This window comes from Mandrillus leucophaeus, unplaced genomic scaffold, assembly GCF_000951045.1.
Source record: "Mandrillus leucophaeus isolate KB7577 unplaced genomic scaffold, Mleu.le_1.0 Scaffold242, whole genome shotgun sequence".
NCBI classification, from domain to species: Eukaryota; Metazoa; Chordata; class Mammalia; order Primates; family Cercopithecidae; genus Mandrillus; species Mandrillus leucophaeus.
Window position 1 is genome coordinate 1,457,742 of NW_012102499.1, and position 15,926 is coordinate 1,473,667.

At 41.1% G+C, this 15,926-nt stretch overlaps 1 protein-coding gene across 3 annotated transcripts in view; it reads right to left on the reverse strand.

The window, feature by feature from the left end:
- Positions 1-435: 435 nt before the first annotated feature.
- IDNK (idnK, gluconokinase homolog (E. coli)) overlaps positions 436-15,926 on the reverse strand; it is a 28,810-nt gene continuing 13,319 nt past the window's right edge. For all 3 annotated transcript variants that reach the window (XM_011982764.1, XM_011982766.1, XM_011982765.1), the window contains 3 exons: positions 15,599-15,685; positions 2,944-2,987; positions 436-1,126 (listed from right to left, as the gene is read on the reverse strand). In XM_011982764.1, the coding sequence (XP_011838154.1) occupies positions 775-1,126; positions 2,944-2,987; positions 15,599-15,628 (426 nt within the window). In that variant the 5' untranslated portion in view covers positions 15,629-15,685 and the 3' untranslated portion in view covers positions 436-774. The remainder of the gene's footprint in view (positions 1,127-2,943; positions 2,988-15,598; positions 15,686-15,926) is intronic.

The following is a 15,926-nucleotide window of genomic DNA, read 5'->3' on the forward strand; positions in this document are numbered from 1 at the left end:
TACTTTTTAAGTAGCAGTTATGTAAGTTTCTACATTTAAATTACACACAGATACATAACACACAACCGCTCAGCGCAGAGCTGGTGACCAGCAGAGACAGTTCAAGTTGACAGAATTTCAGGCAAAAGGCAAGAAACTTGGTATTGCTGCTGGTGAGTATGTTTGTATTACGGCATTTATGGAACTGAACAAAGTTTGCTTGTTCTCCAATGACTACCTTTTGAGACCTTAGCTTAAGAAGTAAGCGGAGATCACACCACTGCACTCCAGCCTGGGCAACAGAGTGAGACTCCATCTCCAAAAAAAAAAAACAACAAAAAAAGCCACCACTCTGACCACAGGTCCAGGAGAGAGGATTAGGAGGTGTGTGGCGTGCTGGGTGGTGGGTGGATGATGTACATGTTTATACTTCCAACACCAATTTCCAGGGAATGTCAAGGACAGCCAAGTTTCATTTATTTGTGCACATACGGGCATGAGCAAGAATGTTCTAAACAATGTAACAATTTCCAGCATCGATTACAGAATTTCCTCTGATCATGTGATGAATTTAAACTTCAATTTAAGCTTGACTTTTAAAACTCCCCTTCTGCTTCCCGATGAACCAGCATAATCCCTAAAATTACACCCAAACGAGTCTGTCTTGATACATTGGGGTTTGTTTGCCTTTAGAAAAATTTAGAATCTAGCATGGGCAAGGTGGCTGGAACGAGGTTTGGGATGGCACAAATATTTATGCTTAATTTTGTGTGGACCACTGATACAAAATGATTCTCACTTCATTTTTAGAGTTTCCATAATTTTAGCAATTATCTCTGAAACATTTTTGTCCACACTTATTTGGATAAAGTTTTCTGGAGCTGCTGGGGGCTCTAGAGTCTCGAACTGGGACTGCAGTAATTCAGGGGGCATAAAATGTCCCTTTCTTTTGAGTAAGCGTCCAGAGATGACCTCAAACGACCCACTCAGATGGACCACCAGGAGCTGCATCTCAGCCCGCTCTGCTTCCTTTTCCGACTCCTCGCACTTCAGAGCTGCACCATCTTTTCCTTGTGTTAATATATCTCTGTACATTTTCTTCAGGGCTGAACAGGCTAGAACCACATGCTGTCCCGAGGCTACATCTCTGTTTAAAAAAAGAAAAAAAAGAGGGAGGTTAATTTAAAAATATGAATGAAGACATTTAAAAATAACTCTGTCAATTCTAGGTGCAGGACTCTAGTCCTACTTCCTGCCAGTGGAAGGCATTAGAAAGTGGTGGTTAAGCATCAGGCAGTACTAACTGAGTTAAAGATCTTCTGCTAGTAGTGAACAATCCTGGGCGAAGGGATTTACCTCTCTGATTGTCAGTTCGCCATCTGTTAAATGGGGCTACCTAGCATACTTAGAGCTTTCATAAGGAAAACATTGTTCGAGATCTCTGATATACAGATGTGCTCAGGAAGTGCTGGTTCTGCTTTGATGGATGCCAGACATTGCTCCGTCTCAGCATGTGGAGACAGGGCTGCCAGCGCGCCCCTGTGCTATGCAAACAGCTAAGCTCAGGTCCTCTGCATGATGTTCAGGGATCTGCATTCCACAACTGGCTTCTCCCTATTCCTACTCCACAGTGTCTGGGGGAATTGCTAGGTGCAGAGCTGGAGAAAGCGGGAGAGAAGGGAGCATCAGCCTCTCTGTGGGCAAGGCGAGTAGAATATGAGAGGTTTCTAGGGACGCACTAACGGAAAAACTTGAGCCAGAAACAGAGGCAGTGTGACACAGCACCAGTAAGGGGAAACCAGTGCAGCCAGAGACCACGCGGCTGCTGAGTGTGGGAGGCAGTCATCCTGGGGTCAGGACAGGACTCTGGAGTTAAGAGGTGGTGCATAAATTCTGACTTGGGGCTGGCTTAGGGATTCAGTATAAAGTTCTCTTCAGAATGAAAGTTCTGAAGGAAGGGGCCTCCCTTGCGTTTTTTTTTTTTTTGCAGCCAATACATGGTTAGCAAACATAAAAATGAAGCCATACTCCTTTTTATGACTATAAAATGACAGTACTGTAAAAACAGACTCTCATGAGTGCATTATGTTAGAGACCCAGGTAGGCAAAAGTTTTCAAACCTTGTAACCCTGAACCGTAAACCCCTAAATCAAAACTCAGCCCATGCAAAGACAGGGCTGCCAGCCATGTCAACGGGTGTGAAAAAAGCAAACTGAATTTTTGTTCATTTAAGTATATTCTAACTTCGTATGGCCCAGACAGTTTTAGATGGATAAAATATGACTTCACCTTAGAAAGGAAGATCCGTAACCCACTCCCTGCCTTTTCCTTATCCTTCTCCATGTCCCGACCAGGATACCACTGGGGTCAGACCCACAGATGGGTAGTGTGGGGGGGACCCTGTTTGCTCAGGGCCATGCTGCAGAGCTGGGCAATATGGACTCTAATCCTGGTGGCTAATTACCTGTTCACTCACAAATGACCTCAGGCCTTCCTGGTAGTCAAAGCTTGAAGTAAAGGGAGGAAAAATTGAAGACTCAGATAGGCAATAACAGGAGTGGCACCAGTGGACATTTTTTGAGCACTTACTACGTATTAGGTACTGTTCTACTGCCCACTCACCAACTCACTTACTTCTTACAATAATCTGTGGGTAGGAACTATATTAATTCCCATTTTACTAATGAAGAAACAGACTTATGGAAACCAAGTGGCTGATCAAGGCTGCTAGCTAGTAACTGTGGAGCTGTCTAGAAGGTGTGTCTCCAGAGCCGGATGAAGCTCCGTGCTGTCTGTGACTGGCTGAAATCGTTGTGGTTACTTGATAGAAGTGTAGTCCGTTTTTAGAATCCTTTACCATCAGTCAGCTGCGATTTCAGGAGTGCATTTTTCTTTTCCTGTCTTTTCTGAGGGTTTTCTTTACTTGCTGGCTGTGGCTTATGCCAAGGCCCAGTGGTCTCTTACCTTAGTAAAATGTCATGCAAGTTACAGAGCCATGGAATCCGGTCCTGAAAAAAACAAAACAAAACCAAAAACCCAGACACAACGTGACTTCTCCAGGTATTGTTTGTTGGTAGAGAAACATAGTTATATCATGTTCACAAACGTTAAGGTCCAGCGAAAGCTCAGTGGTGTGAGAAGCGGGCCGTGCACAAGGCTGAGGGGCCAGCCCCTGGGCAGAAACAGTTTCTTTTGACTGGTGTCAGTGGCGCTTTTCATAATAATAAAAATTGCCCTAAAGTACCAGTATGTATCTCCCCATCTTAATCTCCCCATTTTACATATGTCCTCCCTGGTTCTGATATGTTTACAAATCTTTTATTGTACTGCATGTATTCTTCAGGTACCTCTGATCTCAAATGCAGAGAGATACACACATAAACCCTTATGTCAGCTGTCCCCTGGTCCTGTTCTTCAAACCCTCCAAAGAACAAAATTCCCTTCAGATAAAATTATTCCAAGAAATTTATATTTTTGCCAAAGAGAAGACAGAGGAAATTTATGTAGCACATGCTACAGTGTTTCACAAAGAAATCTTCCTGAGACAAGTAAATTCTCTCCTCCTTCCTGGTGCAAATCCTGATTACTGGCCATAATGCATTGGAAAACAAAACGGAAAAACCTTTCTATTGTTGAAAATTTTAAACACACTGAAAAGCAGACAAAACAGTACAAAGCAAACCTCTATATTACCAATACCCAGCTTCAGCAATTTTCTTTTGAGACGGAGTTTCGCTCTTGTTGCCCAGGCTGGAGTGCAGTGGCATGATCTCGGCTCACTGCAACCTCTGCCTCCTGAGTTCAAGCAATTCTCCTGCCTCAGACTCCTGAGTAGCTGGGATTACAGGCATGCGCCACCATGCCTGGCTAATTAATTTTGTAGTTTTAGTAGAGACGGGGTTTCTCCATGTTGGTCAGGCTGGTCTCGAACTCCTGACCTCAGGTGATCCACCTGCCTCGGCCTCCCAAATTTTTGGGATTACAGGCATGAGCCACCGTGCCCAGCTGGCTTCAGCTATTTTCAGCCCACGATTAGTCTTGTTGTACGTATGCCCCCAACCACATCCCACATCCCAAATAATCCCATCCTAGATGATTTTGAAGCTGATTCCAGAAACATGATGTGCTTTTTAAAGTCCTTGCTTTTAGGCATTTGATTACTACCATTTTATTTAGAATTTTTGATTTTATATACTTGAGATGGGCCTATATTTTAAAAATATGGACCATATTAAATGTCAGTATCAAGGCTTTACTAACTTTATAAAATGAGTAGGATAGTTTTCTCTTTTGTCCTGTTCTTTCAAACAGCTTGTATATAATATATAATGTTTGATAAAACTCATCTGAAAAACCCCCTAGGCCTCGGGCCTTTTTTGAGGGGAGATCTTTGATTATAGATTCAGTTTCTTTAATGAGCACTGTATTGTATTCAGGTTTTCTATTCTTGATTCACTTTTGCTAGCTGCAACATTTATGATGGCAAGAAGAGACCACACTTAGACACCTGAGCCACCCTCCCTGCCTGCCCTTCCCATCTCTTACTGCATCCTCTTACTTGGCTAAAGAATAAGGAACCTGGTGGAAGCCAGGCGGCCACACAGCAGGAGCAGATTCAGCTCATTTCAGCCCAGCTTCCAGGCCTCCAGAACCTTGAACACAGTTCATATCTGTAGGTTACACTCTCTGTACAACGTAGTCACTTTTTATCACCTTTATCATTACTTCAAAGGAGTAACATAAACAATCCATGCCCTTACTGTAAATTATACAGCTTTCTGGACCTTCTGCTTCTTAGGCCAAATGCAGCACCAGAATGGTCACATTTTCACTGGGGAAAAAGCAGGTGTCCCTAAGCAGTGTCTGCCACTAGATCACTGCCATCCAACCCCATTTTCCCCACAGTATTGATATTTTTCATTGAAATTATCCAATTTTGTCTAAGTCTTCAAATTTACTGGCATCAGGTTTTCCACATCTCTCTTTTTGTTATTCATCTCAATTGTGCTTCTTTCTTCTTGATCGGCCTCACTAGAGATCTATTTTTATTTTGTGAAACAACTAGCTTTTGCTCATAGTTTATTTTTTTCCATGACATAGCCCTCAGGAGATCCTGAGAACATGTGCCCAGTTTGTTTTCACTAGCATTCATTTCTATTATTTCTTGCATTTATTTTTTTCTACTTGAACTGAACAACTAGCTCATTACTTTTCATTCTTGTCATTTCCCAAAAATGCACTTAGAGGCTAGTTTCCCTGTAAGTAATGTTGTAATTGCATCCCACAAATTTTAATTGATAGTACTTTTGTTGTATATTACTTAATATTCTATAATTTCCATTATGATTTTTAACTTATAAATTATTTATATGAATGTTAATTTTAAAAAATTTTTGCTTATTTTTAGAGTTCCCAACCATTTTGGTGATGTGTGTGCATTTTTACTATTGATTTTACAGTTCATTATAAGTAAAAAATGTGAGTGGTATGATACTGATTCTTTGAAATTTGTGGCAGTATTCTTTGTGGTCTAGTACATGTCAATTTTTGTAAATGTCCCACATGAACTTGAAAAGAATATTATTTTTCATTAATGCCTATGTCAGGCTTGATGCATTTATTCAAATCTTCTATATTCTTACTGATAATTTCTTTTGTCTACTTCATGTATCAATTTTTCAAGGTATTTAAAATTCCTCCATTAGACTGAGAAGTTGACAGTCCACCCTTCTGTCTTTGTGTGTGTTAGAAAATGTCTTTATTTTGTACTTACTTGTGAATCAGATTTTGTTAGTTGATGAAGAATTCTTGGTTGCACGTTTTCAATAGTTTGAATAATTATTTCATTTTATTTGGGCCTTTGTTGAGAAGTCTCTTTTAGTGTATTAGGCAATCCTTTAGAAAATATATCTTATCTCTGGTAGCTTTAGGTAGGAAAAAGCCTCTTTGTCTTTGAGGGGCTGTGCAGTATTACTCTTGTCCTGCTCAGGACTTATTTTGCATATTCAGTGTGAGTACTCAAACCCTGGAAAGGTGTTATTACCTATTTGAATATTGCCTTTCTCCTATTCTATTTACTTGGGTTCCTTTTAGCTATACGGGAAGTTTGACATTTTATCATACCCATCTATTCATTTTTCTTGAGTATTTTCTGTTTAGCTCTCTTCTTCATCCTGGATAATATGCTCCAATCTGCTTTTCTTCTAATTCACTAGTTCTCTCTTCAGCTGTATCTAGTTTATTGTTTAATCCATCTGTTGATTATTTTTTATTTCTAATATTTTTATTTCATTCTTTTTCAAATTTTCCTGTTCTTGTCTTCCATTTGGTTCTATTATGTCTTGTTCTTGGAGTGCAACATCTTACTATTACTGTTTTTGCTGATTCTCTCTCATAGTGGTCCATTTTCCCATGCATTTTATAGTTTTTGATTGTAGTTTCATCTTCAGCAAAAGATTTTTTTTTTTTCCTTTGTGGAAGTCCTAAGTTTTGGAAACACTTTCACAGGCAGTTTCATCAATTCTAGAACAGTTTTATGTCAGTTTATAAGCTTGGTGCCTCTTTGTCATATAATGTGAGTTTGGGTGTAGCAGGGGCTCAGGTTTCTCAAGGATCATTGTTTTTCCCCACCTGTGGCCCAGGGAGGCAGCTAGATTTTTTGCTCCTTTTGAATTCAGTGGGTGGCAATATTTTTAATCCTCATTCAAAGACAACCCTTATATAAGGACTTTATATTCTACTACTTGACATCAATGTTAACAACAACAACAAGACTTTATGTAAGATACTCAGGTCCAGTTCCATGCTTCATACAGGCTTACAATCTTATCTCCCACCTCTACAGGGTCATCAAAACCTCAGCCTCCTGCCCTCCTGGCTTTTACATAGTCCAAAAATGCAGGGGAGTGGGTTATTCTGGTTTAGTTCAGCTTTGCCACACTTTGATTTTGGCACATGAGATGTTCTCGTTTTGCCTTGGACTTTGGCAATTTTTATTTTCCTTTGATCTTTTCCATGAGGAGCCTTTTAAGCTCTCCAGCTCGGTAACCACCTTTAGCTCCTGGGTATCTCCCCTGGGCTCAGGACATTTCTTATTCAGAGTAATTTAACCTTCAGTAAGTGCAAGGTCATTCTACCAAGGCTATCACTTTGTGCTTAGCAGGTCAAAAACCCTCTAGTTATCTGGATCCACCCTTCATAGAAGGAAGAGGAGAATTAGAAATAATATTTATTTTTCTTCATATCAAATAAAAGATTATTTTTAAAGCATTGCATGCTAATGTAGGATTGAGGGTCCTGTAAGTTTACTAAACATAGAACTCTAAGACTTTACTTCCATGCACACACTATTTAACCAGAGATCACTTAGGAGTTCAAATGTAATAGCTACAAAAATCACAAAATGTACAGATCAAATGATGACAGTCACAATTTACACAAATTATAATCTAAATGTCAATAACTATATAATTAACATAAATCAATACTCAAATCACAACAGTTACTGTCATGTATGTACTTAAGAGCTGAAATGTACTTAACAAACGAAACATCTGTTTATGTTAGCAGTTGTCTGGGGGGTGTATTTAGTGGAACAAGTGTGGTTTTTTGTAAACGCAGTAACAAGATGATGAGGCTTACCAGCTCCATATTTGCAGACCACATGGTCAATTTTTATAAACGTCCCACATATACTTGAAAATAATATGTGTTATTTACTTTTCATTAATGCCTATGTCAGATTTGATGAGTTTATTCAAATCTTCTATATCCTTCTCGTGATTTCTTTTGTCTGCTTGATGTATAAATTTTCAAGAAAGGTTTTTGAAATTCCTCCATTAGACTAAGAAGTTGACAGTCTGCCCTTCTGTCTTTGTGTATGTCAGAAAATGTCTTTGTTTTGTGGTTAATAAAGCAAAAACTAAAGTTATTAACGTTAGAATATATGAGGAGACTTTATGTGCTCTTGGAGAAGAGTGTAGATATTTAATGCTTATTATTGGCAAGGTTTTCTAGGACATCCTACTAAAAAACTAGATGTTCTGGACACTCTGTGAAGAGAAAAAAAGTTGGACAGTCTACATTTATGCAACTTGAAACCACCATTGCAATTCAGTGTTTTCTGAGCTTATGGTGGGGAATGGGGAAGAAGGCTGTCAAGGATTATAGGCTACAGGGATAATTAGCTAGACTGACTCAGCTCTGCAGTATTTTTTGATGGAAAATTGCCCCTGGGGAGAAGCTGCCCCTTCAAGCACAAATTTGGATTTCCACTTTCCTTTATCCATTTATAAGTGCTTATTGTGTGTGTAGGGAGACCCAGCCACTGTTCTGGGTGCTTTTGGTCCAATACCCTAGACATGATCACTCTAAGTTTGACTAATTCCTAAGGTACCATTTGAACTCATCTTTCTAAATTCCTTTCTTTCTCTTATTCCCCTTGTAATTAGCCAAGCTTTTCTACCACATTTATGGGCTAATGAAGATGAAAAAGACAATACTGCTTACATCAGCTTTTTTTTTTTTAAAAAAACAACCTTCTTGTATATATTTTCTAAAACAGCTCCTCTGACAGACCGTTGTAATGAAAGAAGGCACTGGGTCTTGAAGCCTCCCACATTAGCAGGAGGTTCTACTTCCCACTCTGGGATTCAATCTTATAAAAACGTGGCACATATTGGCCCACAGGAAGGGAAACAGTGGCCACATACTTGACAAAAAGGTAGAATAAGCATTTAGGGGACTGATTTCTAACCCCGGAGTATGTTTTACATGAAAATGGAGGCATCTGCCTTCAAATCGTAGAAATTATGTCAAGTTCTATAAAGCTATGAGTCAAAGGATTTATCTTCTTAGAGAAAATGAGGGCCACAGTGAGGTGCTTTCCTAAGGACTTGGAAAAGAAGGAAATACGATTGCTCTCTAAGTGTTAAATTTAAAGATCAACAGTTAAAAGGAAGGGGCAGAGATGTGTAAGGTCATGTGAAGGAGTTAGAGTGACTCCCAGGCTAGCAAGGCATCACTGTGATTCAACTTAATATTTTCACATACGTAGAGGAAGCATGTCTGTCCCAGACAGGCTGGGCAGGCAGGAAGGCCAGAGCAGGGCACTGTAGATTGAAATGTGAAGCACTGTCCAGCAGACATGGAGCCTTGGCCACTGGCCTGTGAACATCATATTCTCATTAGCAAGCCTTTTCCTACTAATGCATGGTCTTGCACCACCAGATTCTTTGGTCTTAACTCTCCCATGTTCACTAAGAAACCTCTGATTGTATGTTGGCTTCTGAAAATGTGGGTACTAATGTGATTGTTACAGGCCACGTAACAGTAGTATTTCTTTTGGTACATTAATCAACTGGCATTTTGATTTATGCAGGAACTTGTAAACCTGATTAGTAGGGGTCTCACATGAGAGATGAATCCATATTCAATGTGTTGACAATATCAAGGGGGCTGGGCGTGCAAGACAGAGAGCCAGCCCTGAGATCCCAGTTGGGTAGTCAACCAGCCTTTTCCAAGGTGTTCCCCTTGTCACTGTAGAAGTCTCTGGCTGGGACTTTAAGACTTTATTTAAGACTAGTGCTGTGAGCTGCGGATCTCCATTCAGCAAGAAGAATGCTTTAGAAGAGGAAGTGATTGGAAAGTTCTTGGGGCTGAATGCTAATTTACATGATCACATATCTACTTAGAGTTAAGGGGCAATTCGAACTATGAATTAGGACCAACTCAGACATGAAATACACAGAACAAAAATAATTTTTTTTGGCATGAGTAAATGTTCATAATGAGTTTGGGGTGAACCAAAGAGAGAGGACAATTTGTTTAAATACGAGATTTTCTTTCTTATTAGCATAGGCACAAACTTGCATTTTGCTCTTTTGCTCAGATTATACATTCTGCCATTCCATCTGCACAAATATTTCTGTTTGCTGGTGCTGTGGAAATGGAGATCAATCTCTGTATTACTTTATGGCTTAGGAAACAAATACACTTTTCATTAAGCTGAGTGTTGACTATCTTATTCATTATACTTTCTATGTGCCTGAAGTATTTCATAAGAATGAAACAAATTAAAAATTACAGAAAACATATTTGGGTAATAAGTTTTCTATCTTGCATACAAATAAATAGAGCTTTACTTTGAATACATGTTTTTTCATTGTTTTAATAGTGCCTTAATGGATGATTTAGTCAATAATAAAGCACATTGCTTCATCTAGTCATAATAAAATTTTTCAGAATCTCAACTATGAAAGCCATAATAAATATAAAACTATTTAAACAAAAATAGGTGCTTTTAGACATCCGCCCTATCGGAATTTATGGCAGACCAGACTAATGACCATGTACTGTGTGCATCAGTCATAAAAACAATAGAGAGGGTTGGAAATAAAACAGCAGCACTTTGAACGTGATTCCTGAAATTTCCAAATAGTGAATCATAATTCAATGATTATGAACTTTCCTTGGAGGCTCCCATGAAGCCACAAGGAGAAAGGTTTTTCCAAAGCAGCGCCAGTGTGGAAATTCAAGTTCTAGTGCCTGACCTCCTTCAAGCCAGGGCACCATGCCAGTGCTGTCATGACCCTTTCAGTCAGTGCCTCAAACATCCTTAAGGCCTAACCCCTATCATGGATGCGCTTGCGGGGAACTGCCCCTCTCACTCCTGCTGTCACTCTTCACCCTCTTCTAACCCTTTCCTTTCCATTTAACCCACCTTGATTCACATGGTTGGATGATCAGGGCCTTTAACACGGTAGGAAAAGTATGATCTTTGAAGTCAGAAAGACTCCCCTTGCTGTGTGGCTTTGCTCAAGTTACTTAATTTCTCTATGCCTCTCTTTGTTCATTTGTAAAGTTGGGATCGTATGTAATTTAATTCGTCGAGCTGCTTTGGGATTTAAATAAGAAAAGGAATAAACTATTTTTTGGTTGATTTAACAGCTGGAATAAACAGTACTTATTTCCAACTCTGAATTTTTGAAAGAGTTTAAATTCACAAATTTCGTAGGCATTGGGCCTTAATTCCACAAACACTAAATGTTAATACATGCAAAGCACCATACTGAGTGAGCACTGGGGATAAATATGAATGGTGTGGTTCCTATCCTCAAAGGGAAGAGGCAAATGAGTAAATAATCTATTAAGTTACTTGCAGGGCAGTGATGAGGGCTGTAGGAGATATACTAAGAAGGGCTGTGATAACACAGCAGGAGGATAGGCCTTTTTTTTTTTTTTTTTTTGAGACAGAGTCTCGCTCTCTCACCCAGGCTGGAGTGCGGTGGTGTGATCTCACTGCAAACTCCACCTCCTGGGTTCATGCCATTCTCCTGCCTCAGCCTCCCGAGTAGCTGGGACTACAGGTGCCCGCCACCGTGCCCAGCTAATTTTGTTTTTGTATTTTTAGTAGAGATGGGGTTTCACCGTGTTAGCCAGGATGGTCTTGAACTCCTGACCTCGTGATCTGCCTGCCTCGGCCTCCCAAAGTGCTGGGATTACAGGCATGAGCCACTGCGCTCAGAGGACAGGCCAATCTTGATCAGGCCTTGGAAACAGTAGGCCTTGGAAAGAGTAAATCTTGAAGGATAAAGAGAATTTCAAGACCTTGACTGGCCTGCTAAGGAGTGTGGACCTTATTGTAAGGGTGCTAGGAAGGACCTAGACACATGAGCTCCAAATTTTATGCTCATAATGAAGAAAGGGGGCAATTGAGATCTCTCTACAGTGAAGAAACTGGAACAAGAAGGAGATATTAGAGCAAATTCACTAAGCTCTGCGCCTTCCAAACAGTTACTGTGGACAATATAATAAATTATGAAAATCACACAGACACACACAAGTCTTAGGGGAAAGAGATGAGACAATCCAAATTAGCATCTCTGCCTATGGCTCTGATGTTCAACGTTTTCACCCTCCAGATCAAGCTTGTACAACCCACAGCCCGCAAGCCCTACTGCGGCTTTGAATGTGGCCCAACATAAATTCGCAAACTTTCTTAAAACATTATGAGATTTTTTTTTGTGATTTTTTTTGGTTTTTTTTGCTCATCAGCTATCGTTAGTGTATTTTATGTGTGGCCCAAGACAATTCTTCTTCCAATGTGGCCCAGGGAAGCCAAACAACTAGACACCCCTGTTCTAGATAGTCCCTACATGCAAGGATGGGGAAGGCAGTGCACTCCCGACTCCCAGCCCAGTGCTCGGAGGTGAGCACAATGAATGCTCCAAGAAGGGTTAAATCAGAATGTCATGAGGCTAGAGAAAGCTTTCTTGGCCTATGGAAACATCTCGAAAAATTAAGTGTCTTTTGGAAGGGAATGATGGGTAGAGAACAGATAATGGTAGAATATGGGTGGAGAGAGACGGGAAGGAAGGTGGGGAGTGGGAATGGCGGGGAGATGGGTGTGTTTTACCTGACGCAAAAGTATATAGAATGTTATATACTGACCACCCTCCAAAAAGAAAGAATAATAATTCCAAAATTCAATTCATAGATATTTTTGGAAGATGAGACCAAGGGTGATATAGTTTATGAAAAATTTTTTAGTACTTTCCAAATTTTCTATACAGGGCAAATATTACAATTATAATCAGGAGATTTTTTTTCAGGATTTTTTTTTCTTTTCCAAAAAAACCCTCTTTTTAAAACAGACTTTGAAGTTGAAGTCTACTCAGTTGTCACTGCAGGCTCAGATTGGACACTGAGGGCCGGGCGCCTAGGGGAGACTCACTGACTAGCAGCTTTGAAATTCTTTATTATTAATATCATGTGCTAATAATTTATCACAGCTTGGGTAGACTGTTTCTAGACTGGCACCGTCCAACACAGCTTTCTGCAATGATGTTCTATAGCTGTGCTGTCCAATAAGGTAGCCACTAGCCACTCACGGCTACTGAGCTTTTGAAATGTGGCTGGTATAACCCAGGGACTAGATTTTACATTTCATCTATTTTAATTAATTTGCATGTATTTTTTTCAGACAGGGTCTCACTCTGTTCCTCCAGGCTGGAGTGCAGTGGTGCAATTACAGCTCACTGTACCCTCGAACTCCCGAGCTGAGGCCATCCTCCCACCTCAGTCTCCCCAGTAGCTGGGACTACAGGCATGCACCACTGGCTATTTTTTTTATTTTTTTTATTTTTTTATTTTTGTAGAGACAGGGACTTGCTAGCTCCTGGCCTTCAGCCTCTGCCTCCCAGAGTGCTGGGATTATAGGCTTGAGCCACTGAGCCTGGCCTAATTAATTTACATTTAAATAGCCTGAGGGAGCCCTTAACATGTTCCACTCAGACTGCAGCTCTGAGCCCTCTGAACACAAAACTCTCCCTACATCCTCCCTAGATTCTTTCTCAAGGGAGAACCAGGGCCTCTGCCTTGGACATGGACACGCTTTGATCCATCCACAGGGGGCTTTCCTCAGCTCTGTAGCATGGGGGCAGTGTGCGGAGGGTGGGGACCGGTTACCACGGCAACCAGGAGCTGTGTTGGTGCCAGCACAGCTGTGACCCATATCTTCAGTCTTAGACTCATTGGATTCTTATCAAGAATGAAAATCATCTGTCATTCTACCTCTTAAGAATGTAAACCATCTGTCGTTCTACCTCCTCCTCTCTCTATTTTGCTTATCTCTACGGTCTGGCTAGCTTGTAGTTTTTTTTTTCTGAAAAAATTTAGTAAGTAACTTGTGTTTCTTCCAGTAATCTTTTCTCTTGTACATAAATTTCTCTTCTGAATTCTACCCCCCAATCCATACAGTCCACTTAACAAGCATCACTTGTGAAGAAGAGGAAGACTATAGAAATTCCATTTTAAAATCTATCAATTTTGGTTGCTTTGTTATTTAACTTACCTTTTATTTGCAGTCACCAAACAGAAACCTAAAATAACACAGGCACAGTCACATTTTATACACTCCCTTAGAAATGGTTTATGTTATTGGCGGGTATATATGATTTATGTTGTGTGTGTATGGTTAGTAATAATAATTTTAAAACGTGATATTTGTTGAATGCTATAGGCACTTTTCTGTGCATATTTTTTGTATTATCTCATTTAATACTCCCAAGAAGCCAATCAAATAGATCCTGTTAACATTCCTACCTCACAGGAGAAAAACGGGGCACAGAGAGACTAAGCCCTTTGTCAAGGTCATACAAGCCTGGTGGTGGAACTAGGTTGCCTATGTTTATTATCTCTAGTTTAGTATCAACGTGATTACTACTCTCTTTTATTACTACTCTGTTATACTATTATTACTCTCATTATTATTACTCTCTTTTATAGTTCTGTTGCCCTATCTTCTAAAATCAAATGTTGCAAACCTGTGATGATTCAAGGCCTGAACCTCTACAAACTCAAGCTGCACCCCCAATAACAAAGAGAAGTGCACTCTTGGGGTGCTCTAGAATAGACCTAATGATAGTTTAATGGCTCAAGGCACAAAAAAGAAAAGATAGTGAGCTAGGGAAAGGACACCTGGGGGTGAGCCCAGCCCCACTGAAAGTGAAAACAACAGTGTTGGTCTGTGGCCCGTTCCATTTGTTCTTGCTCTTTGGACACACTTAGTGCGTGGCCCCAGCCTTTGACCTGCCCTCATCTCTCCTGAGTTATGGCCAGTTATGCCAGCGAGGACAGTTTGTAACTCTGGTGTGAGACACTGTAGGGGATGGCCTTACAGCCTGCACACAGGAGAGTGCTGTTCATCCATTCATTCACTCGAAAACATGCCACAACTATTTTCTGATGTTTACTATGCGTCAGGCCCAGGGGGTACAATGGTTAACAGGAACAGCCACAGTCCCTGCCCTTTTAGGGGTAAAGTCTAGTTGCAGAGACAAACATTAATCAAATTCTCAGACCGTCAGTTGTTGAGCTGCCACAGGGACAAGTGCAACAGTGAAATGGCACCATGAGAGTCCATCATGGAGGTTTCACCTCCCTGTGGAAGTGGCATGGGTGCTGAGAACAAAGGATGAGAAGGGCTAGCTCAGGGAAGAAGGGAACAGGGATACAAAGGCCCCATGGGAGAAGTGTTTCAGTGGGAGGGACTGGAAGAGGCCAGGGTGCTCCCGTGGAGATGGCGGGGGGCTGCATGGTTTCGAAAGAGGCTGGAGCCATGTGGAGGCCACGCCACGCATGCTTAGCAGTGTAGGTGTTTGGTCTTGATCCTGAGGTTAGTGGGAAGCCTCTACCGGGTCATAGGCATGACCAGATTTGAGTTTTCAACGATCACTCTGGCTTTGGGGTGAATGCCAGAGTACGGTGATGGTGGCAGGCTGACAGCACCTGGGAAGAGATGAGGACTTCCCATGTATGAGGCACAGGGAGCCTCTGCCCTCTCAGGAATTACATTCTGCAGGTTAAAATCCCACAACAAGGTGTTCTGGCAGAACCTGTTCAGGCTGGGGCAGAGGGTGGCAGTGTTCCTGGGCCCGAGTTCAGACAGTTGTTCAGGACTGGAGCTAACATACGTAGAGGATCTACTGGGCACCTGGCTCTCTGAAGCCCCTGTACAGTGACCTTAGGACTCAGGAACTCTACTGCACCAAGTGCTGTAGAGATCTCATCCTGTCACCCAGGTGGAACATGTGTGATGGACACAGACAGCAACTGTTACCTGGTCATTGAGCGGTATCCCTTTTCCCATCTTCTTTCGATTTTCCTCCGGGTGATAGTCATCAGCATCATAGAATTTCCATCCCAGCTTTAAGAACAAAGTGAAAGGGTGTATGTGGCAGGCAGATGGGCCAATGTGACAGTCATTGTGGGGTTACTAACAGGCAGGTGTAGAAACAATACCACCTGCTGGTTCCCATCAACCCCAAGGACAACCCCCAGGAGGGGAGCACCTTGTCATGCCGTTTCACAGCCCCCACGACTGGGGCTGCCATGGTCTCCTTTAATTCATTACTTTTTTTTTTTTTTTTTTTTTTAGACAGAGTCTC